Source organism: Phacochoerus africanus, chromosome 5 (genome assembly GCF_016906955.1).
Source record: "Phacochoerus africanus isolate WHEZ1 chromosome 5, ROS_Pafr_v1, whole genome shotgun sequence".
NCBI lineage: Eukaryota > Metazoa > Chordata > Mammalia > Artiodactyla > Suidae > Phacochoerus > Phacochoerus africanus.
The window spans coordinates 122,135,022-122,160,301 of record NC_062548.1 but is presented as its reverse complement, the minus strand read 5'-3'; the positions used below and the strand labels follow the sequence as shown (position 1 = coordinate 122,160,301).

At 52.1% G+C, this 25,280-nt stretch overlaps 1 protein-coding gene across 1 annotated transcript in view; it reads right to left on the bottom strand.

Moving 5' to 3' along the window:
• HS1BP3 (HCLS1 binding protein 3) overlaps positions 1 to 25,054 on the bottom strand; it is a 38,135-nt gene extending 13,081 nt beyond the window's left edge. Inside the window, exons 1-4 of the mRNA XM_047782567.1 lie at positions 25,001 to 25,054; positions 20,406 to 20,571; positions 10,753 to 10,960; positions 8,337 to 8,562 (exon numbers count right to left, since the gene is read on the bottom strand). Coding sequence (XP_047638523.1) covers positions 8,337 to 8,562; positions 10,753 to 10,960; positions 20,406 to 20,571; positions 25,001 to 25,032 — 632 coding nt within the window. The 5' untranslated portion in view covers positions 25,033 to 25,054. The remainder of the gene's footprint in view (positions 1 to 8,336; positions 8,563 to 10,752; positions 10,961 to 20,405; positions 20,572 to 25,000) is intronic.
• Between the last annotated feature and the right edge of the window lie 226 nt (positions 25,055 to 25,280).

Sequence of the window (25,280 nt, the reverse complement as noted above, 5' to 3'; positions counted from 1 at the left end):
CCTGATAGAAGACAGATGTCCAGGCCCAGCCACAAGCTGCAGGCGGGTGTGGAGCACACTTGAGGGAGAGGCGGCAGGTGCTGTGGCTGACAGCTCTGACAGGCCAAGGAGCGGCCCTGCCCACAGGGCTCAGGCGGCTCTGGTGACAGTGATTGACACAAGAGTGTCCTCCCCTCCAGTCACCCAGGGGGCTTGTGTCAACGTTCCTGGAGGCACCTGCCCCCATGGCAAGTCCCCAATGGGGACTGACGGCCCAGGACCCTGGGATGCAGAGGCATCTCCTAGACAAAACAGAAGACAATGGAGCCTTCCAAAGCAAGACTCACAGACAACAGGACTGCTACCTTCAAAGCTGAGGTGGTGCTAAACCAGACATGGAGATCAACCTCTTTTCCAAGTATACAACTTCCCAGCTTCCAAATAGAGCACGTGTCAGAACTCCCATTGTGGCGCAGCGGAAACGAATCCGACCATGAGGTTGCAGGTTCGATCCCTGGCTTCGCTCAGTGGGTTAAGGATCCGGTGTTGCCGTGAGCTGTGGTGTAGGTCACAGATGCGACTTGGATCCTGTGTGGCTGTGGCTGTGGTGTAGGCTGGCAGCTGTGGCTCTGATTGGACCCTAGCCTGGGAACCTCCATATGCCACGGGTGCAGCCCTCAAAAGACAAAAAAAAAAAAAAAGGTACATTGTCAATCTTAAATTTTTTTTTTTTTTTCAATTAGAGAAAAATTTCAGAGTGCCAATAAATGGACTTGAGAAGTTCATTCCAGGATGATGTTATCTGCAGCAGCAGCAGGCAACGGGTTCCATGGCAACCTGACCACAAGTCGTGCAAATCACAGAGGAAAGGCATTCGCCCTGTGGGCCAGGCCGGCCTCACCAGGACAGGAGATTCAGGGAAGCACTGGACGGAAGGAGACGCTGGGTCGGGGAAGCCGTGTTCCAGGCAGAGAGAACAGCCCTGGGAACGCTAAGGTGGGACGGGGCTTGGCATATTCAGTGCCCATGGCTGGACAGCAGGTGCATGCAGCCAGGTTGGGGAGGGTCTGAGAGGAAGTCGGGCCCACATCTTGCAGGGCCAGGGGAGATGCCAACTGCTCCCGAGGGAGGACCTGTGTACCACCCTAGGACCATCATTTCACCGTTTCCTTATCTGTTCAGTGGGAATAAGGAATGCTCTGGGAGCTGCAAAGTGGGCCCGCACTGGGCAGAGCAGAGGCCTGTGACCACAGCTGCTGCTTGAGGGCGTCCAGCTCACATCGTGTGTTGACCCAACAGACTCCATTCTGGGCCCTAACTTTTTACGCGGGCCGGTCCGGGTAGCCGCCATGGACACCCATCACCCAAGGATCTGCTTCTCATCAGCCACAGCCTGACTCTCTAGGCCACTGAGCCTCACTCAAGGGACCAGGACCTCAGGGACCTCTCCCCTTTCTCAGCTTGCAGGGGGGTGGCACGTCTCCTCCTCTGCACAGGGGCCAAACGCTGCCCCTCATCCACCCTTGCTCTGCCCCCCTTGCTCGAAAGCAGAGCATCCAACCCCAGTCACACCTGCAACAGCCCTGAGGGGCTGAATGAACCAACGTGCAGCCGCCAGGACAGAGAGAAAACAGAACTCAGCCCCACAACCTGCGGCCACACCACAACCCCTGCAGCTACGGACCCAATGGCTGGGCCTTGATCAATACTTTTCCGCAAGCTTTACCCTGCTTCCCACTTACGAGGTCCAGCGACAAAGCCAAATATGCTCCCCCAACCAATCACATGGGCTGCAGGAGGCCCCACTTCTGGTTAGGCCTCCAGCTTCCGCGTGCCAAGATCCTCCAATCCAGCGGACTCGAGCCTCCCCTTTTATCCCCCTGTCTGGAAATCTTTCCCACTCCCTGCCTGCCAGGGAGTCTCAGCCAGATGCAGGTGATGGTGGCTGGCCCCTGCCTTACTCTGGCCAGCTCTGAATAAATGGCCTTTGCTTGTTCTCGTGTGGGTGGTCTTTGTCTATTCCCACACCCCCAAAGCCACTCGAAATGCTGACATGACCAGTGGACGCTGGCAGTCCTTGCAGGGAACACCTGTCCTCCCCATCACCCAACAGGAAGAGCAAACCAACCAGGGCTGTGAAGGTGGTGAGGGGCACAGGTAGGGCCTCCGTCCGGGGGTGACGGCACGAGTCCTGGGCCAGCAGTCAGGAGGCCAAAGCTCCTGCTTGGGCGGTACTGCTGACCGCGTGATCTTGGGAAGGTCCTCTACTGTCACCACAAAGACAAGATTTGACCTCTGGCCCCTTTTGGTGTAAAGGCCGTCATTCCAAAAATGCTCTGACTGGGGGGCTGCCACAGACTCCTGGGCAGCCCGAGGCAGGGGAATGGCAGGCATGACCTCCCAAGACTCCATCCTCCAAGGAGACAAGCAACCATTTAACTCCACCAGACAGAGCCAGGAAGCCCGGCCCTCTGGAAACAGAGGCCTCCGGAGGCAACCCAGCCACCTGGGGTGGGGGTGGGGGTGGGGGTGGGGGAGAGGTTGGGGGGGTTGAGGGGGGACTGGCTCCCTGTGGGTCCTACAGGGGTGCGGGTGGCCCTGGCCCGGGAGGTAAAGGTCTTTGTGTGCACAGCGCACCATGCTGATATTTGCATAACAGCAGCAGGAAATGGAAGAGCTGCCTTTTCCATATCACTTGTTTAAACACCTAAGGGTTTCTTCGGAGCCAAGTAAATCTGAAACACTAATAACATCATACAAAAAAAATTTCTTGTGCTTCATCTCATTTGTTCCTTACCACCACCATGCCTGGACTTGACTTTACAAGAAGGGAAACTGAGGCTCGGAGAAGTTCAGCCACGCTGCCAGTGCCCACCAGCTGCTAAGGGCAGAACCAGGATTTTGCCCTGGGGTGACCAGACAGCCTCAGTTTTCCAGCTTTTCCAGCGGCTTTCAAACCACACGCAGGGGCCCTGACCTTCTGCAAGGCTGCCCGGGGCCGCGTGAGAGGCAGGCTGAGGCTGCGGGGCAGAGATCCAGTCCCCACTCCTGTCCCTACAGGGCCAATTCTACTTCAGTCTGTCTGGATGTATGCACGTGTCAGGTGGTTGATTTGTTTGTCTTTTTAGGGCTGCACCTGCGGCATATGGAGGTTCCCAGGCTAGGGATTGAACTGGAGCGGCAGCTACCAGCCTACACCACAACCACAGCAACGTAGGATCTGAGCCGCCTCTGAGGCTTATACCACAGCTCATGGCAACGCCAGATCCTTAACCCACTGAGCGAGGCCAGGGATCGAACCTGTGTCTTCACTGATACTAGTCGGGTTCGTTACTGCTAAGCCTTGATAGGAACTCTCTCAGTCTGTTTTATGGATCAGGCTTCCGTAGGAGATTTCTCTTGAACCAAAGTGTCTGTTTCTCAGTTTAAAAGGTTGACGGCTCTGTTCCATCTGTTACCCTGATGGTCTACTCATTTGGGGCAGACTGTGCACTTGCGTGCATGGGGAACCTAGAGCTGGTACAGCAGGCCCATGGGTTGTGCTCTGGTCACTGTAACAGTAGCTGTGACAGCTCCCGGGGGGGGCCCAGGGGGCTCACTGTGTCCCTTCCATCCTCACAGTTTTGATCCCAGGAAGGGCCATGGCGAAGTGCTGTCTGTGGAGGTACCGTGCACAGCCACCAGCCCCAGCTTCCAGCCCTAAGAGCGATCAGGAAGAACTGCCCTCCAGCAGGTGACAAGAGGGGGAAACCCCAGAGATGGCAGGGGGTGGTGAGGGCGACTCCTTAAGCCTGCCTCCTGAACCCCTGTGGGCAGTGGTGGGCCCAGTGGCTGGCAGATCTCTGTGTCATTGCCTTCCTGCTTCTCCAAAACTTTCACTGAGCTCGGTTCTGGGGTGGGGTGGGGTGGCAGGAGGGCTCCTGAAGGATGAATTTGCCTGGAAAGCACCCCAAGAGCTCATTAAAAAACAGGTTCTTGGGCCTCACCTGGGTCCAAGGGGGCCTGAGAATCTGCATCCCTAACTAGATCCAGGGTAGTGCAGAATTCCCCCTCTGCCCAGGTCTGTTACCCTGGGTGGGGGCAGCTAGACCATTAAAGGGGTCTTAAGCCACCAGCGACAGCCACGCTATCGAGCAAGAGGCGTCCAAGGAGAAGCGGCTCCTGGTGTCCCTCACGAGGTGGGGCTGAGGCCAAGCTGTCCCCCCAGAGCCCCCATCCTTGGGGACAGCCTCACTTCTAAGTCTTGGACAATGTAATTCTGTGAGGGGTAAGTGCCTCGTCTAACCTCGTGACAATCATTTCGCAACAAACAGGTGTATCAAATTGCGCACCTTAAACTTACACGATGTCATATGTCAGTTATATCTCAGTAAAGCCCGGGGGAAATAAATCTTGTGTTAGTAGATCTGAGGGCACCTGGCAATGGCTAGAAGCTTTCAAAACCACAGACTCAGAGTTCCCATGGTGGCTCAGTGGTTAACGAATCCAACTAGGAACTATGAGGTTGTGGGTTCCATCCCTGGCCTTGCTCAGTGGGTTAAGGATCCAGCGTTGCCGTGAACTGTGGTGTAGGTCGCAGACGCGACTCGGATCCCGTGTTGCTGTGGCTCTGGCGAAGGCCAGCAGCTGCAGCTCGGATTAGACCCCTAGCCTGGGAACCTCCATATGCCGCAAGTGCGGCCCTAGAAAATACAAAAAAAAAAAAAAAAAAAGAAAAGAAAGAAAAAAAAAATTTTAAAAAACCCCCAAAACACCACAGACTCATCCCAGAGCAGCAATTTCATCCAAATTTAGGAGGCAAAATACTTTTCTACTCAAACACATACAGTTATTTTATGAACGATAAAGCAAAATGTGTATAAATAATTATGACAAAGCACAGGGTTCATATTCCAAAGAAATGTCCAGCTTCACCACTCGAGGCCATGGCACAGGCCCCTGGGTGCCGGCTCCCCCTCCTTTGAGCAGAGAGCGGGAAGCCCAGCTTCACGGGGAAGTGAACTAGCTGGTCTCTCGGGAAGCTGAGGGTCCTCAGGGACCTGGGGCCTGGACGTGGGGTGGGGGGGGCCTCCCTGGGCACTGGGGGAAGAGGTGGGGGGGGGCGGGTAGCAAGCCTGGTGGGTGGGCAGCATTTGGAAAAGCAGAGAGCCCTTCCCAAGGCAGGGGAATCGAGTCCCTGAAGACCCCTTCACTGGGGAGACCCAACCCAGACCCCTAGTAGAAGCTTGGGGGACCCCGTTCTGGGACAGGTCCTCATTCTGGGGCAGGTCTCTGGAGGAAAAGCTTCCACAGAGTAAACGCTCCATCCATGAACGAGTTCCTCATTGCCTGAAATGGCGAAAGCCTATGGAAAGCACCAGCAATGTCCCCAAGCAGGGGCCTGGCAATGTCATTTATAGCCCCTCAGCCTGAGGGACCAGCACTGAGTTAAGAATGTAGACGTTTATTTATTGATCTGCAAACACTGGGAATGGAAGCTGAACAAAAGCAAAGTATGAGATGGCGCACATAGCACGATCCCGTTTTGGTAATACAACGGGAACATCATGACAGAAGGATTTTCAATGGGGCTTTCGATTTTTCTTTGTTAATCGAATACTATTTGAGTTATTATTTAAAATATTTCTAGCAGAGTATTTCTAGCAGAAGGCAGAACTATCATGGGACAACTTCCTCTTTCTCAGAACTGTGAAGTCTCTAAAATAGAAAGTTAAACACGAAGACGCTGCCCCCACGCGGAGAGCGGTCTTGAGGACATTTCGTGCAAAAGCAGAGGATGAAAGGACCTGTGCGCTCCGTCCGCAGTTACGCGGATGCAGCCAGGACAGAGACACAAAAACCCCGAACACGGGAGCGCGGCAGTGACGGGCTGGGCTGGGCTGGGCTTTTTCTGTCTTGAGCCACTTCCAATGGTGTAGTGGCGTGTCTTTCCTTAATCAAAACCAGGTTTAACAGACAAAGGAAAGCCAGGCTTTGTGCCCATGCCTCCCACCCTCCCAGCAGCCCCGCAGTGGAGCAACAGCGCCCCGCCGCGGCCACGGCAGGAAGGACCGATATCTGTCCCCTGGAAACGTGGCTGCTTCGGGCCCAGACGGCCGCTTGCGGGTGGGGTGGGTGGGGTGGCTGGCAAAGCAGGGAGGCCGCATCTGCAGAGGAACTGGGGGCGGGGGATGGAGAAAAATGCCTGCAAAGCCTAAGTCTCCTATAAAGAAGAGAATGCTCTTCGCCAAAGGGTGGGCTGCGCAGCACTCTGCACGGAAGTCAACGAGGCCACCTTGGCATTCCAGGAGAGGCCAAGGGGAAGCGCTGGCTCCGAGACCGGGCTCCGCCACACATGAGGCTTTGGCCAAGTACCCACTCAGCTCTGTCCTCCATGTTCCCATCTGTGAAAGGGGGCTAATCCCAGGGCCCTGCCAGCCACCCAGACTACTGGAAGACTGGTACCAAGGAACAGGGTGTAGGGGGGTGGCATCAAGTCCTGCCTCTGTCATTTCTTGATGACAGAAATGAATCTGGATGAGCTACTGACTGCAAACGTCAGCTTCCTCATCCACAGAATGAGCCTGATGCCACTCCCCGCTGCTGAGGGCTCCATTTCCCAAGCCAGACCCACAATGGATCCTGAAAGCCATTTGGTGAGTCATGACCTTTAAAAGAAAGAAAGGAAGAAAGAAAATAGAAACTCTCTATTCACGTAAATGCTAATCAATTCCTGGCATTTAATAAGTTCCCAAATCTTTGTTGTCGGAGTTCTCTTATGGCGCAGCAGGTTAAGGATCCAGCATTGTCACTGGAGTTTGATTTCTGGCAGGGGAACACCTCCACATGCCCCAGGCTCGGCCCACAAAAAGTGTTAGCTGTAGGTGTCAGCACTGACTGCTGTCATGCTGGTCATCAAAAGAAGGGCTGGCAGAAGGTCCAAAGCCACTGGCATCCCTAACAGGTGCCCAGCTCTCCTCAGATTCAGGAAGGTAGAGCTGGGGGTGGTCCTGGGGGGCAGAGGGTCCCCAGATGGTCAGCACCTCCCCCGACAATTGCTACTGGAGTGGGCAGGAAATTGAGGGTGGCCCTTGCCAACCCAAAAGAACATTTTCCTATCCAAAAAAGGAGCCGCTTTGCTAAGCATGTCCCTGAGCCAAAGGCTGGCACAAACCATGCGAGCCCATCTCAGTCTGGCAGCGCGTGATGTGTGGTTACTCAGAACGCAGAGAGGGTGAGTTCCAACAAATATAGCCCAACAAGGCCCTTAGGCTGCACAGGCTGATAAGGAGCCACTGTTACGGACTTCTCCTGACATAACCTCGCTGTGGCTCCCATGGGGCCACGGACCCCCTTCTAGGACAAGGCCAGTGTGGAGGGCTGGGGTAGAGGGGCTGACTCCTGGGCGCCGAGGAGCTGCAGGACCTCCAGCTCTGGTCCCCATCTCGCTGAGCACCTACGATCTTTCCCCAGCCCGACTCCTGATTCCCCTCTAGGCTGGTCTCACAGCCATCCTGCAGCCACACGGCGCCCGTGCCCACCCTCACACATCCCACCAGGAGGGGAAGGCCTGTGGGCGGCAGGCGGTGCCCTCTGGGCTGTGTTTTTCATGTTATTTAAGTTGAACTTGCCTCTGCCCGATGTCTCCTCGCTCTAATTTCCTTCTGGTACAGGGCCTGCGTGATGGGTGGGGAGGAGGTCCCCCTGGTCTGTCGTGGGGCACAAAGATGGGGCCGTGACGTCTGTGTGAACCCACTCATCCTCACAAGCACCCCAGGAGACAGGTGCTATCATCATCCTGCCTTCACCACAGAAAACACAAGGATTCCAGCCCGGGGAGCCTGGCTCCGCAGGGCAGGGCAGGGTCCTGCGCCTGGTATGAATCTCGCACCCTGTGTACCAGCTGCCTGACCTCTGAGGACTTCAGTTGCTTAAATCTGTCAAATGGTATCATAACGGCTGTTTGCAGGGCAATGAGACATGGTATACGAAGTACGTCAATACACATACAATGGCTGGTATACAAATACAATGCCTGGCACATAGTAGGCTCTCAAAATCAGTAGTTCCCACCTTTGTTTCTTGCTCATTTGGGCCAAGAAGTGAGGGCTAGCTTGCCTCTTCTTCTCCAGTGTACGTGTGTGTGTGTGCATGTGTGTGTGTGCACGTGTGTGCACGGGAAGGGGACACAGTCCACCCTGGAGCCCATTCTACCTCCTTGCCTCACAGTCAGCACCTTATGGGTGACCAGTCCCCTCCAGCCGTGTCATTCACCGAGCCTACTCTGGCCCAGGGACACTGACTTTCTCAGACTCCCAGGAGGGAGGGAGGTGCCTGGAGGGAGATGGACCAGGGCCCGCCTGGAAGGGGGGACCTACCGCATGATGCCCAGAGGGTCCAGGGCCTCCTCCTCCTCCTCTTCCTCTCCCGAGGACTTCCCTGCATCCTTGCCCTTCTGGCCCAGGGCGGGCAGGCCTTCACTCTCCATCTGGTCCTGCTGCTGGAAGAAATCAAAAGCGTCCCCGTCGTCCCCTGCTTGGCTGTCTGTGTCCAGGACAGAGCAGTCTCTGCTGCTGAAATCCGCGGCACCGGGCGATCTGGTGCCTGTGAAGGGAGACAGAGGGGGCACCTGACACCCATCGCCAGGGGACGAGGAAGCACCTCCCCACTCGCAGGCTCCTGGGCCAGCACTCAAGGCGGGGCGGTCCCTGAAGCATCCTGGAACCCAGAAGGAGGGTCTGGGTGGGTGGCGGCCAGCAAAGCCTGGGGTGGAGCGGTTATAAGCAGAAGCCTCTGAGATGGGGCGGCCGTTCCTGAACCTCTGGAGCCCGGGCCTGGTAGTACTGCAGGAGCAGCTGAGCCTGCATCCACAGGCTGAGGGCAGGAGGAGGCAGCCAGTGTGTGCAGGTTCCCACAGAACCGACAGTCCCAGAAATGTTTTGCAGTTGTGGGACATACTGGGGAAGCTCTGCCAACCCAACCACAGGCGGGTTGGTTACTCTGAGGGTCTGGGTGATTAGACTACGAACTCAATGAGTGCACAGTGATCAGGTGGATGATTCCAGAACAAACTGTGACGGCTTCATGACAAATGGGCTTAGTGGTCCATAGGCAGGTGTCCACGATGAGGTTAAGTACAAAGGGGGGAGCGAGCATCCACAAACTTCCAGAGCATCTCAGAGTGCTGCCTGAGAAGTGTGGTTGAGATTACGTGTTTATTTCTATCCAAACAGTTACTGAATAGTATCTCTTTTTGAAGATGGTCACTTTAAAAAATACATCACCCTATATAAACAACTTAAGAGTGCCTGGCATATAGGATGGAACATATATACTGATGGAATATGTATACAGATGTAACATGTAGAATTAAGTGATAATGATTATGTTGCATTATATTGAATTCTGCTTTGTCGTCCTACTAGGAAAAATGGGAGAATCCCATGCAAAAATCTCAGGAACCTTTCATTTCATGTACTAAGCATCGTGTAATGAACATTTTATAGATGAGGAAATGAAGGCACAGAGAGGCTGGGGAAGTCGGACCACCCTAACCTGCTTCCCTGCAACACAGGAGGCCAGGAGGTGGGGAGTTTCTGCCAGCAACAGATGGGCTGGAGCCCACGCACTGCCCTGGACGCAGCCCAGGGAGAAGCAGAGGGGAGGGTTGTGAGCTTGGAGCAAATGGGCCAGGAGAGCCCACAGGCCCAGGCTCGGGGTGGGAAAGGACAGAAGACCCCTAGCACTGCAGCCTTACCCAGCCCGTCTTTCGTGCATTCACTGGTTTTGCCTTTATTCCCTGCCCTCTTTTTTTTTTTTTTTTGCTATTTCTTTGGGCCGCTCCTGCAGCATATGGAGGGTCCCAGGCTAGGGGTCGAATCGGAGCTGTAGCGACTGGCCTACGCCAGAGCCACAGCAATGCAGGATCTGAGTCGCGTCTGCGACCTACACCACAGCTCACAGCAATGCCGGGTCATTCCTAGCCGGATTCGTTAACCACTGCGTCACGATGGGAACTCCTTTTTTTTTTTTTTAAATTAATTTGCTGTTAATTTCTTTTGAAAAAAATCTCATCTCTCTTGTGGAACTAGGAGATTTATAGTCATTGGGGAAAGAGTTAAATGGAGCGATCCAAAGAGGAGAATGGCAGGGGGGAGCACCCAGATTCCTGGGAGGGCTCCCCGTCCTCCACCTACCCGGGGGCATTTGTGCAAGACGGGGACAGGCCTGGCGTGTTCTGAGTCACTGGGTGTGCTGAGTTGGCTGTGGCTTCTATAGCACCTCCTGTGTGGCAGGCTCTGTGCGGGCACTTTGCATGTGTCGGCTCACATGATTCACACAAGCACCTGTCCACTGGGCTGCTCTCACCTGACAGATGAGACAAGCAGAAAGACAGGAGGCTGTGGGACTGCAAGGGCTCGTGGCCCCCATTCCTGGGGGCTGCCTGGATCCACACCCACAACCCTCTGGGTGGGGGTGCAAACTGAGTGGGGTGTTCCCAGGGCAGGACTGTGTGTGTGTGTGTGGGGGGGGTGTCAGGGGAACCCTGGACAGAGCTGGCCGGGGTGGGTGGTCAGACTGTGACCAGTCCCCTGGGTGAGCCACTGGTTGAGCCCCATCCAGCGCCCAGGCGGTCAGTCCTCCAGGGCCGGGTCCAGGCCTCTTCCACCCACCACCCTGGACCAGGCATGGCAGTAAGGCCAACGCGCCTCAGTGGTCTGGCTGCAGCTTCTGGGCAGCAGGAGGCACTGGACCAGGGGTGACCTCAGGGATTTGGGACAGAGCCTTGGGTACCTAAGAACTCGAGCAGCTCTGGGCTGCCTGCCAGCTCGGCATCCTTCGAGATACAGCGCAGAATTTCGTCGAACACGGCTCTCCTCTCCCGGATGTCAGACTCGCCAACAAACAAGACCTTCCTGGGGAGCGGGGGGAGGCTGGCGGCTGGATAACGGCTGCTGAGTTTCTGGTAAAACTCCTCAATCTCGCTGTACTTTTTGGAGACCTGGAATGAGAGGAGCTCGTGGTTTCCCGAGTGAAGAGGGAGAGAGGGCTGCTCCTCCCACCCCAACAGAGGTCCCAAGAGGGCACTTCAGGAACCCCCAGTGGGGAGTCACCTGGGACAGGGGACTGTGACCTGCAGTTATCAACACAAAGCCTGGCTCGGGAGCTTTGCCGAGAACAGCCCTCGAGGAAAGGTAAGAACATCTTTTCACAAAAGGGACGCAGTCTCCCAACTCCTGGTGGGCCTGACAACCTGAGACTCTACCAGGTGGAGCCAGAGCGCCCTCTGCTGGCTTGATTCCTCCATGCAGGCCCAGCCGCGAGACCCACGTGGACCTGGGTGCTGGGAGCTGTAGGTCCCCCGGGGCATGAAGAGCACCGGCCGCCAGGCTTTAAGTCTTGGGTGCCGTCCCATCCGGGCCCGCATTCAGTGGTCTCCAAAGCAAGGGCTTACACTCCTCTTAAGGAGTAGAAAGCAAAATGCTCCTTAGTGTTTTTAAAGCTAAATCACGAAAATTCAAAGAAATTTCAGGTTTGGGGTTACACCTCTGGATCCCACAGGGAGTAAATGCATTCTTTGCCCTTGCAGGTGGTTCAAACGTCTGAGAAGCACCTCCATGCATGGGAACCTGTGCATACAGGGCAAGGGTGTCACCAGTCAGGAGGAAGTGGCACGGATGTGTCAAAGATGTCCTCACACACAGCCTGGCTCACAAGGCTGGCCCTCTGCACAGGACCAAGCAGGTTCAGGGGGCCTTCCCAAGGGCCCCCGAGTGCTGCCTCTCTGTCTTTCCCAGGGACTTGGGTCTCAGGTGGTCTCTCTTTTGCTCCCACCCCTGAAAAACATGGGTGCTCTGAGCTCTCCTTGGGTCAAGCGAGATTGGCAGGAGCTGCAAACCACCAGCGAAGCAGAGCACACCTCCAACTACCACCTGCCCTTCATTACACCTTGGTTCTCAGCAAGAGTCCCCCTAAGAAGCAAACGAAAAACATCACATTCTTTTAGACACGTCCCAAGATGTGCTGAATGTCCCTTAAAGGTAGCACTGTGCCATCTGTAGAATCGGGGGTTCTCTTCTAACTAGGTAACTCACTCTTTACCTTGTTGCCCTGGTTGCCAGGAGCCTCAGGACTCTCAGCAAACCTCCAGCTGCTGCTCCAGTCTGGACCACAGGGCCCTTGCTCATTTTACCTTTATCTCACAATCCTGTGGCCTTCTCTCCTGGGCATACTCTAGGCCTAGCAGCCACACTCTTAGCAGCCAAATGTAAATACTAAAATAATTACCTTGCAGCCTCACCTTTCCTGAAATTCCCCTCCTTAGCCCCCTTCTCTTTACTCGGCCTGGATGCCTTCCCCTGGAATGTCCCAGAGATGCTGGTGTCCCCAGGGATTCTAACCTCCGCACCCACATCCACTCTCTGGGCAACTTCACCCTCTCCCAGGCTTTCAGCATCACCTCCAAGCTGATGCCTCCCAAGCCAGCCTCTTAGAACTGACCTGAGGACCACGTCATGCTGCTGCTTAAAACTCCTGCTTGGCAGCCAGACAAGTCAGGCTCCCTGCATGCCCTGCATGAGCTGGGTGCTGCTGTCTCACCCTCCTCCTCTCCCACTGCCTCTAGGACGACACTCAGCGGCTCCAGTCCCTCTCACGACCCCCTATTTCCAGCCTCGTGCCTTTGCTTGGGCTGTGCCCTCTGCCTGGGGTACCCTTCTCCCTCTCTGCTGCTCTCAGCTCCATCGGCACTTTAAAACATTTTTTAAATGGAGGTAACATTGGTTTATAACATAAGTTTCATGGGTACGACACTACATTTCTTTTCTTTTTTGCCTGCAACTGTGGCACATGCAAGTTCTCAGGCCAGGGATCCAATCTGAGCCACAGCTGCAGGATCCTTAACCTACTGTGCTGGGCTGGTGATTGAACTCAGGCCGCCACAAAGATAACATAAGATCTTCAACCCACCGTGACACAGCGGGAACTCCGCAATATTACATTCTACTTCTGTAGACGCCCGGGCATGCTCACCACCAAAAGTTCAGTTTCTACCCGTCACAGTACCCGCTACCATTTCACCCTTCCTTCTGCCCCATCCTCTCTGGTAACCACGACTTTGTTCTCTATAATCTACGTGTTTTTTAGTTTGGTTTAGATGGTTCACTTATTTTGATTTTTTTGGTTTCTTATATTTCACATAAGTGAAATCATATGGTATCTGTCTTTCTCCATCTGACTTCCTTGACTTAACATGATACCCCCAGGGTCCATCCACGTGGTTGCAAAGGGCAAGGTTTCATGTTTTTATGGCTGAGTAGTAGTCCGCTGAAGTATATATACATACACAGGCTTCTTTAACCATGCAGCCATTGATGGGCACTTAGATTTGTTTTCGTATCCTGGCTATTGTAAATAATGCTGCAATGATAATAGAGAGAGCTGCATATCTTTTTGAATCAGTGGTTTCGTATTCTTTGAATAAATATCTAAAACTGAAATTGCCAGCTCACATGGCAGTGCTATTTTTTTAATTAGCTAAAGAATCTCCACACTGTTTCCCATTGTGTCTGCAATTTACACTCCCACCGGCAGTGTATGAGGGCTTCCTTTTCTCCACATCCTCACCCACCCGTGTCATTTCTTGCCTTTTTGGTAGTGGCCATTCTAACAGGAAAGGGGGGATATCTCACGGAGGCATTTCTCTAATAATTAGTGATGCTGAATATCTTTTCATGTGCCTGTTGGCCAGGAAACGTCTTCTTTGGAAAAATGTCTACGCAGCTTCTCTGCCCATTTTGAAACTGGATTGTTTGGTTCTTCTGTTGTTGAGCTCGGTGAGCCCTTCACACATTTTGGATATTAACCCCTTATTGGATATACAATTTTCAGATACCCTCTCCTGCTCCGTAGCTTGTCTTTTCATTTTGTTAATGATTTCCTTTGCTGTGCAGAAGCTTTTTAGTGTGATGTAGTCCCACGTGATTATTTTTGCTTTTGTTTTCCTTGCCGGAGGAAGGCATATCCATAAAGATATTGCTAACACGGATGTCAAAGAGCAGACTACCTACGTTTTCTTCTCAGAGTTTAATGCGTTCAGGTCTTACATGCAAGTCTTTATTTTGAGTTGGTTTTCAAGTATGGTGTGAGATAGTGGTGTAGCTTCATTTTCTCGCATGTGGCTGTCCAGGTTGCCCAAAACCATTTACCGAAGAGCCTGTCCTTTCTTCACAGTGTGCTCTTTGCTCCTTTGTCATAAATTAATTATCCATATATGTGTGGATTTATTTCTGGGTTCTCAATTCTGCTCCATCGAGCTATGTATTTGTTTTTCTGCCAATGCCATGCTGTTTTGATTACTATGGCTTTGTAATATAGTTTGAAGCCAGGGAATGTGATACTTCAGCTTTGTTCTTTTTTTCTAAGGAAAAAAGACTGCTTTGGCTATTCAGGGTCTTTTGTGATTCCATGTAAATTTTTTAATAAATGTATTCTGTTTCTGTGAAAAATGCCCTTAAAATTTTGATAGAGATTTCACCGAATCTGGTTTTTTTTTTGCTTTGTTTTGTTTTCACTGAATCTGTTTATTGCTTTAGGTAATACAGACACTTTAACAATGTTAATTTTTCCAATCCATGAGCATAGAATCTTTCCATTCATTGGTGTTCTCTTCCATTCCTTTCAAAGATGTCTTATGTAGTTTTCAGTATACTTGATTAAATTTATTCCTAGGTATTTCTTTTGCTGTTGTGATTACAAATGGGATTGTTTTCCTAATTCTCTTTCTGCTAACTCATAGTAATGCAACAGGTTTTATGATATTATGCCCTGCATAATATTTACTGTGTTCATTTATTATTCTTAATAGTTTTTTGGTGGCATTTTTAGAGGTTTACATAAAATTATGTCATCCACAAATAGCGAAAGTTTTATTTTTTCCTTTCCTCTTTGGATGGCTTTTATTTCTTTTTCATGCCTAGCTGCCCTGGATATACTATTGCCTGTCTAATACTATGTTGAATAAGAGTGGCACGAGTAGGCATCCTTGTCTTATTCCCAGTCTTAGAGGGGTAGCTGTGGGCTTGTCATTTATGGACTTTATTGTGTTGTGCTACATGCTTCTAAACTCACTTTGTTAAGAGTTTTTATAAATGGGTGTTGAATCTTGTCAAATGATTTTTCTGCCTCTGTTGAGATGATCATATGACTTTTATCCTTCATTTTGTTCATGTGGCGTGCGTACCATGTTGATTTACTTGCTGATGTTGAACCATCCGTGTATCCCTGGAATAAATCCTGCTTGATCTTGGTTTATCATCCTTTTAATGTATTACTGTATTTAGCTTGTTAATATTTCATTGAGAAGCTTTATATTTATGTTCACCAGAGATATTGGCCTGTAATTTCTTCTGTGTGGTGTCCTTGATGGTTTTGGTACCAGGTAATGTTGGCTTCAAAAAATGAGTTAGGAAGTATGCCCTTCTCTTCAATTTTTTGGAAGAGTTTGAGAAAGATAGGTTTTAAGTTTTCTTTGCATGTTTAATAGAATTTGCCTTGAAACTCTCTGGTCCTAGACTTATGGCTTTTGATTACTGTTTCAATATCTTTACAATCTCTTCAGTGATCAGTCTATTCAGATTTTTTTTTGTCTTTTTCCTTTTCTAGGGCCGTTCCTGTGGCATATGGAGGTTCCCAGGCTAGGGGTCAGATTGGAGCTGTAGCCGCTGGCCTATGCCAGAGCCACAGCAACATGGGATCCAAGCCACATCTGCAACCTACACCACAGCTCACGGCAACGCTGGATCCTTAACCCACTGAGCAAGTCCAGGGATCGAACCCACAACCTCATGGTTCCTAGTTGGATTCATTAACCACTGGGCCATGACGGGAACTCCCAGATTTCTATTTTTCATGATTCAGTCTTGCAAAGTTGTATGATTCTAAGAATCTGTCCATTTCTTCTAGGTTGTCCGATTTGTTAGGATATAGCTGTTCATCATGTTCTTATAATCCTTTGCATTTCTGTGGTACCCATTGTTATTTCTCCTCTTTCACTTCTGATTTTATTTACCAGAGTCTTCTCTCTTTTTCTTAGTCAGTCTAGCTAAAGGTCTGCCAATTTTATCTTTTCAAAGAATCCGCTCTTAGTTACATCAAATTTTCTACTGTCTTTTTAGTCTTTATGTTGTCTCTTTCTGTTCTGATCTTTATTATTTCCTTCTTTCCAATGACTTTGGGCTTTGTTCTTCTAGTTCCTTTGGGTATAAGATGAGCTCATTTGATAAAAAGACAAAAGACAAAAAAAAAAGATTAGATTGTTTGAGATTCTTCTTGCTTCTTGAGATAGGCCTGTATTGCCATAAACTTCTTTCTTTGTGCTGCTTCCTGTTTGGCGCATTGTATTTTCATTTTAATTTGTCCTCAGATATTTTTTAAACATTTATCCTTTGATTTCTTCATTCATTGACCTAACAGCTGTTTAGTAGCATGCTGACCAGTTTCCACATGTTTGTGGTTTTTCCAGCTTTTTTTCTTATGGTTGATTTCTAGTTTCATATCGTTGTGATTAGAAAAAAATGTTTGATATGATTTCAACCTTCTTAAATTTATTGAGACTTGTTTTATGTTCCAACATATGGTCTTTTCTTGAGAACATTCCATGTGCACTTGAGAAAAATGTGTATTATGCTGCATTTGGATGGAATGTTCTGTACAAATCTATCAAATCCATCTGGTCTAATGTTTCTCTTAAGGCTGCTGTTTTCTTGTTGACTTTCTGCCTGGGTGACCTATTCATTAATGCAAGTGGGCTGTTAAAGTCTCTTGCTATTATTGTGTTGCTCTCAATTTCTCCCTTGAGGTCTGTTAATAAAGCCTCATATATTTTGGTTCTCCTATGTTAAGGACATATATATTAATAATTATTATGTCTTCTTGATAAGTTGTCCCCTTTATCATTATATACTATTTATATTTGTCTTGTTACCTTTTGTGGCTTGAAGTCTCTTTGTCCGATATGAATATGGCTATACCTGCCATATTTCTTTGGGCTGCCCTTTGCTTGAATTATCCTCTTCTATACCTACACTTTGAACCTATGTTTACCTTCAGAGCTGAGGTCAGTCTCCTGGAGGCAGCACATAGTTGGGTCTTGTTTTTGTTTGTTTCTTTGCATTTTAGGGCCACCCCCGCAGCATACGGAGGTCCCCAGGCTAGGGGCTGAATCCGAGCTGTAGCTGCTAGCCTACACCACAGCCACAGCAATGTCAGATCTGAGCTGCATATGCAACCTACACCACAGCTCATGGCAATGCCAGATCCTTAACCTGCTGAGCAATCACTAATAAATAAGGATTTAGTGCTGCCATTTTACCTTTTGTTTTCTGGCTGCTCTATGTCTTCATTGTTCCCTTTTCCTTGTGTTTCTATTTGGTTGGTGGTTTCTATGGTGTTTCTTTCAGTTCCCCCCTTTTAACTTTTGTGTCTCTGTTCTAGATGTATGTTTTGTGGTTACCATGAAGTTTGCATAAAATGCTCATAGATAAAATAGTCCTTTTCCTGCTGATACTTTCATTTGCCCATCCTTTTCCTCTTCCCCATTTATGCTTTTGTCATCTTAAATTATCACATTTTATGTTGTAAATTGGTTACCAAATTGAAGTCGCTATAGTTTTTTAACTAATTTTTCATCTCTTCATCCTTTGTGCTGTAATAAATTATTTAAAAACCTATTCTGATATGTAGAGATGCAATTTTCTGATTCTGTCTATTTATCGCCTTACTCAAAGCTTTTTGCTTCAGGAAGAAGAGCTTCTACTAACCTTTCTTGTAAGGCAGGTCTAATGTTGATGAACTCCCTCAGAATTTGTTTGTCTAGGAAAGCCTTTATTTCTCTTTCATAAATGAAAGATAACGTCCTTTTTAAAAAATATTTATTTATTTATTTTGCTTTTTTTAGGGCCACACCCAAGGAGTTTCCCAGGCTAGGTGTCTAATCAGCAACACAGGATCCAAGCCTCATCTTCGACCTACACCACAGCTCACAGCATGGCCAGATCCTTAACCCACTGAGCCAGGCCAGGGATCAAACCCACACCCTCATGGTTCCTAGGTGGACTCATTTCCACTGTGCCAGGATGGGAACTCTAAAAATAACTTTCTTGAATAGAATATTCCTGGCTGACAGTTTTTATCTTTCAGTATTTTGAGAATGTCATTCCATTCTTTCCTGGCCTGTAGAGTTTCTGTTGAAAAATCCGCTGATAACTGTGGGGGTTCCTTTGTGAGCTACCATCCTCTTTTCCCTGGCTGCCTTTAAAATTCTTTTTTTTTTTCTTCCTTTTTATGGCTGTGCCTTATGGAAGTTCCCAAGCCAGAGGTCAAATCAGGCCTGCAGCTGCAGCCTAAGCCACAGCCACAACAACATCAGATACGATCCATATCTGCAACCTACACCGCAGGTTGCAGCAATGCCAGATCCTTAACCCAGTCAGTGAGGCCAGGGATCAAACCTGCATCCTCACAGAGACAACACTGGGTCCTTAACCCACTGAGCCAAAACAGGAACTCCTAAAATTCTTTGTCAATGACTTTTGACTTTTTTTTTTTTTGGCTGTGCCCGCAGCATGCGGAATTTTCCAGGCTGGGGACCAAACCCACGCCACAGGAGAGACAATGCCAGGTCCTTAACCCACTGAACCACCAGGGAACTCCTGACAGTTTTAATATAATTATCTGGAGAAGGTCTTTTAGCATTGAGGCAATTCGGTGTTCTCTTAGCTTCGTGGACTTGTACCTCCAGTTCCTTTCCCAGGTTTGGGACGTTCTCCACTCTTATTTCTTTAAATAAACTCTCTGCTTCCTACTCCCTCTCTCCTCCTTCCGGGATATGCATTATCCTAATGTTGCCCTTCCTTAAAGAGTTGGCTGGTTCTCAAAGATTTTCTGCATTGTTTTCAGATCTTAGTTCTCGCTCCTCTCCTAACTGAATCATTTCAAGATGTCTATCTCTGAACTTGAAAAACCTCTTTTCTATGTGGTCTGCCCTCTTTCCAGTTCTTTCTAGTGTATTCTTCATCTTGCGTACTGAGTTCTTCAGCTCCAGAACTTCTATTTGGTCCTTTTTTAGTCTCAGTTTCTTTGACAAAGTGTTTATTCTGTTTACTAATTTCATCCCTAAGTTTACTGAATTGCCCTTCTGGGTTTTCTTGGAGCTGGTTGAGTTTCTTCTTGATAGCTGTTTTGAACTCTTTATCTGTTAAACTGCAATGTTCTGCAACTTTAGTTTCTGGAGAACGGTCATTTTCTTTTTGTGATACAGTGTCACTGTGATTCTTCATGATGTTTGATGAGTTGTTCCTCTGCTGGTATACATGAAGTAGCAAATACCTGTCTTCTTTAGATAAAACTTTTTAAAAAAAACTTGCTTTGAACGATTCAGTGGATTAGAGGCTTTTCTTTTACTTTCCAGTAGGTGGCGCTACAGCACTAGCCTTTGGTTTCCTTACCTGAGCTGCCCCTGGTTATACCTGAGGACTGATTATTTTTCCAGCCTCCACTGCCTCTGACAAAGGTGTTGCCCGGTACCCTCGTTGGCACTGCTTGTGCCTCTCTGCTTGTTGGTGCCCTGCACTGTCACTGTTGTCACTGCCTGGAACACTGGGATGATGGGCACCTCTGCGTGTCCAGAGTCTCCGGTCACAGGCTCTGCCACCACTGAAGGGGGTGGAGCAGGGATCATGGCACCTCTGCCATGTCTGGGGTTGCTGGATTTAGGAGCGCCACCACTGTGGGTGGGGGATGGGGGCTAGAGTTGAGGGCGACTCTGCAATTGAAGCGACAGCACTGCAGGCCCCACCAAGGCCAGGAGGCGGGAGTTGTTCGTCCTGCCTCCCTGATGCTACTGGGTTCTCCATGGCTGCAGGCTTGGCTGCCGAGGCTGGGGACCCAGGATTGCAAACACCACCTCCACCGTTCCCCGGGTTCCGCTTCCTCTATATGTTTCAATCTACCCACATCTAGATGTAGAGACGTGAAATTTCTGTGGATATTTTCCTGGCTGAGGTTAAAGGGGGGACAGTGGGAGCATCTCAGCTGCCATAAAGCGGACCTCTCCACCTGCTCTTTAAAACACAGCTCAGCCCCGACCTCTTCTGAGAAACCTTCCAGAACCCTTTCCCTAGGAGGGCTGGGGGCCCCTTCTCCACACTCCCACAGCCCTCCCTTCCCCTTAGCTCCTGTCACCACCTGCATCTGTCTCTTTACAGGTCTGTCTCCCCACACACCACAACCATGATTCACTGGTGTCCTTACCGCCAACACGCCCTGGCACTCTCAGGCTGAGCGAGTGTTGGCTAGGACACAGCTCACATCCTGATGCTCCTTGCCCCCTGGTGGCAAGTGTGTCTGTCTACTTGGACCCCTGGGCCCCCCCCAAGCCCCCAGCTCACCAAGAACTGGACGACATCCTCGGGCCTGTGCTTGGCCGACTTGAATGCAGCCAGCCGGGTAACCGCCAGGATCTGGTACTCCACGTGCCCGGACATCATCCTGCCCCGCACCTCCTGGTGCTGCGGCACCGTCAGGTCCAGGCCTGTGTGGACATTCTGAACTCGCCTGCGGAGGGAGAGAAGGCAAAGGAAACTCAGGTGCAAGTCAGCAGGCTTCCTGAGCAAAATGCAGGCAGGACCTCGGGGTGGCCCAGCGGGCCTGGGGGGGCGGGGCTGCTCTGCTGGCTGTCCTCAGTGGCCAGAGCTCCAGGCTACCCACCCGCCACATGCCAGCCCCTCCTAAAGCCTGGCTTCCCAGGCCATGCCCCCGCCTTTGGGTCACTCAGGAACAAAGGGCTGTTTTCCCAGTAGGAAAATAGGTGACAATGAGGAAATAGCTGGCACTGTCACAGGCTCTGTTTGGAGGTTCCCCCTGCAACATGCACACACAAGGCACTCCCGCCTTCCACAGCCCTACCAAGGGACACTACTGCTTAGACACAAAAAGGAGTCACCTGTCCTTGGGCTCAGAGGTCAGAGGTAGGGGCAGGGTTCCCTCTAGGCTTCCCCCCCCCCATGTCCCCACTGACCTGCAGCTCCTCTCAGCCCAGCTTCCTCCTCCCTCTCAGAACCCCACACCTGACAGGTCCCCAGGACCTGCATCCTTGATCCCTCCACCTTCCTGCTGTCCCTCCCACGCCTCCCGAGCTGAGAGGCCCCCTCTAGTGCTGGGGTCGCAGCCTCAGGCCTCAGCTCCCCTGCCCTCTTCCCTAAACTCTCCAGTTCTCTGAAGCTGCGCCCAGCAGCTGCACATGACCAGGTAAACACAGTCAGGCTGACTAGTCCTCCTGAAATTCACAGCCACAACCTGCAAGCTGCTACACCGGGCCTGGCAACCCCGCCTTAGTCCTGACCTGGGGTTCCCCAAATGTGGTCCCCGCAGCATCTCACCTGGGAACTGGTGAGAAAGACAGATCCAGGCTGCCGACTCACTCTTCACGTTACCACATCCGCCAGCTGACTTACATGCCTGAGCCTAATCCCCGCTCTCTCCCTCTCCCCTGGGCCTCCAAGGAAACCTTTTCTGTAAAGGGTAGGATAGTAAATATCTCAGGCTTTCCAGGCCACAGGGTCTCCATTACAACCACCCAATTCAGCCGTTGTAGAGCGAAAGCAGCCACAGACAGTACAGAAAGTTTATTTACAAAAGTAAGTGGTAGGCAGGATTTGGCCCATAGGTGTAGTTTGCCCAACCACACCCCAGATCAAGCTTCTCGAACTGTGAAGTGCATCTAAGTCGCCTGGGGATCTTGTCAACATGCAGATTCTGATCCAGCAGGTTCGGGGCAGGGCCTGGGTGTCCGCATCTCTAAGCGGCCTTCTGGTGATGCTGACACTGCTCCCGGGCCTCCCGCTGAGTAGAAAGACCTGGAGCCTGAGTTGCCTGACTCAGCAAACCCCAGTACCTGTTCTCCCTCATGATCCTGCTTCCTGTTTATTTACTGAGAAAGGAAAGCAGAGGGAGAGTGTCCGAGCACGTCCCGGGGCATCCACAGCTGGCCTGCATCTGCCTCCCCTGCCACCAGGACCACACTGGCTGGCCCCTACCTGAGGCCAACCCCTCACCTTCTCAAGGATGTTGTGTCTACCCGTTCTTTTCTGTGCCATTCCTGGATCATTCTCCCTTCCTTACAAACCAAAGTTCTCTTGTGGCCCAATCATCCCCTTGAGCTACTGCTGCATTTCCCTCCCCTTTCAGGAAAACTCAAGAGAACGGCCTCTATTCACTGTCCCGGGTTCCTCTCCTGTTTGATCTTGAACCTTTTCCAATGAGTCTTTTGTCCTCATCATGCAACTGCAACTGCGCATGCCCAGGTGGCCAGGGACCTCCGGTCTTTAAACCCAAAGGTCATTTCTCCTGCTCCTCCTACTCCAGCAACACGTGACAGTCCCTCCTGCTCCCTGAAGCTCTGTCCTCATTGGCTCCCAGGACCCCCAGTCTCTCTCGGCTCTCTGCCCTCCTGGCCACTCCTGCCCAGCTTCCCTGCGTGGTCCCCCCAATCCCACCCAGAGCACCCCCTTAGACCTCTCTCGCACAGCAGCCTTCCCCAGCTGATCCCTAACAGGTCCAACGCTTTAAACACCATCTATGGCCAGCGGTCCCCCCACTCCTCTCTCCAGTCCCGACTCTCCCCTCAAGGCCACACTCCTCCGAGCTGCCGGCCCAACACCTCCACGTGGCTGTCAACAAGCCTCCTAAGGACCGCGTCCAGACCAGCAGTGATTCCCACCTTTCCCCCAAACCCGCCCTGTTCGGTCTCCCGTCGGGGGCCGCTGCAACTTCACTTTCTTAGACACTCAGGACAAAGGCCTTGCAGTCCATCTTGACTCCTCTTTCTTTTCTTTTTTGGGCTGCACCTGCGGCACATGGAAGTTCCCAGGCCAGGGGTCGCATCAGAGCTGCAGCTGCCAGCCTACCCCACAGCCACAGCCATAGCGACACAGGATCCGAGGGCACGGCTGTGACATACGCCACAGCTCGTGGCAACACCGGATTCTTAACCCACTGAGCAAGGCCAGGGATCGAACGCCCGAACACTGTGTTGGGTTCTTAGCCCACTGAGACACAATGGGAACTCCTCGACTCCTTTTTCTTGTTCTCAGAGCCAATTATCAACACCCCCTGAAAGCTCAACCTTCGCACCATAGCCAGAACCCAGATACTTCTCGCCTTCCCTGCCACCGTCACGCTGGACCGAGCTACCATCAGCTCTCAGTGGATCACTGCCAGCGTCTCCTGAAGGGCCTCCTCGCTGCGCCCAGCTCACCCACCTCCTGTCAGCACAGCGGCCCTTTGTGACACCTCAGCTGGGGAGGCCTATCCGGATTGTCCCCTGCCCCCAGGCCCCCAGCTCTGCGCCACATCCCTCGACCCTCTTCCTGCCTCACTCCCCTCGGGCCACAGTGGCCTCCTCGCTGGGGCCCAAGCACCCCTCTGCCCCAGAACCTTGGCTCCTGCTGGCCCCTCTGCCCAGTACATTCTTTCTTAAGATTTCTTTCATTTGTCAGGCATCTGCCCACCCGCCACTCTCTCAGAAAGACACTCCCAGCCCACGCCACGCCCTCCTCCTAGCACACGCTTTCCCCATCCCTTTATTTTCCTTCATACCATTTACCCCCCCTTACACACCACACATTTACCCACTGTCCACCTGCCCCATGGAAGTTCGTGAAAGGGGTTGGTGGTGTTCACTGCTGTACCCCAGAACCACTCACCTGGCCTTCTCCACCAGCCCCGGCATCTGTGAAGAAGCCCCGTCCAGGCGGGGCAGTGAGGGAAGCCATCCACCTGCTTTCCCAGCTCCCCGCGCCAAAGTCACACCCTCATTGGTCTGCTCACACCTGCCAACCTCAAACCCCCTTTTTGCAGAAAAGGAAACAGACTCAGCGAGAGGGGGTGGGGGTGAGTTGTGTGGCACTAGGGACGCTTCTGCCAACGAGGACATGACCAGCAACCAGGCAGAGGACACCAAGCAAGGGCTGACATCAAGGTTCGATTAAAGAATCGTACTTTTCTAGACCAGCCTGAGGGCACAGGGATGTTCAGATTTCAGCTGGAAAAATACCACTCATTTGTGTAAGAGACTGATGCCTTAGTCCAAGATTTTGTGTAGAGGGAACAGGGTGGAGTATATGAAAATACTTGCAGTGAGTTGCTAGACAGATATTAGAAAGGGGGGAAGTAAAAGCACGGACATCGCAGCCTTTCCAGGATCTGTTCTGCACTGAGTCCTCCACCCGGAACCAGGGTGGGCCCGCACTGCATCCTCTGCCTCCAGGGGCCCTGCCAAGGCCTCTGCTCAAACTGCACTTGTCTGAGCCACCTGTTGGAGCAGCCGCCTCCTCTTCTCCCCCCTCACCTGGTTCATGTCCACTCCTCCAGCAGAGCCTGGCTTCATTCACTGCCTCCCAGAAGCCGGGGTTACACCCTGCCCTGTGTTCCCATGGCGACCTGAACCCACTACCCTGTCTCAGCATCGGTCTGCCTCCATCCTTGTTTCCCCTGCTGGGCCCAGCCTTGCCCGGTTCACCCCGTCCCCACTGCCGTGCACTGGGCCAGACACACGATGAGCGCTGAAAAGATACAAAACTAGGTTCCCGAAAAGAAATGAAGGCAGATAGACAGGAAAGGGGAGAGGTGAGCCTCCCTCTTTGCCCGCCTGCGCGGGACCTGCCCGTCCAGTCCTTCCAGTGGGTCTTGGGTGAGTTCATTAGCCCTTGCGGGAGGCGGGGGGGGGGGGGGGGGGGGGCTCAGTTTCCCCATCTGTAAAACGGGGGCACTCGCAGCTGCCCGCTTCTCCCGCGGGGCGGTGGAGGGGCCGAGCCCGGGTCAACGGCCCCCGCGCTGGGGAGCCTGGGCGGCGGACCGGGAGCCCGGGACCCGCCGCCTCCGCCGGCTCCCGCGCCTTGGGCGCCACCGGCGGCGGCTCCCGGGCCCCCGAGCCCCCGACTCCACGCTGCCTGAGACGCTGCGCCGGGTGCGGGGTCGGGCTCACCTGGAGGTGACGAGCACCGCCGGGGACTGCATGACGGCGAGGTTCCGGGCGGGGCGCGCGGTCACGGGACCCGCAGGCGCCGGCGTCGCCGCGTCCCCGCCCCGCGCCCCGCCCGCCCCGGCCCGGCCCGGCCCCGGCCCGCCGCCTAGTGGCCACCGCGCTGGGCCGGACGCGCAGCGCTCGGCCGGTGCATTTGAGGGCCTTGCTGGACCTCTGCGCAGGGACTGAGGGCGGAGGGCGTCCGCGGGCCCCCGGAGCTGAGCGGCCAAGGCGACCCTAT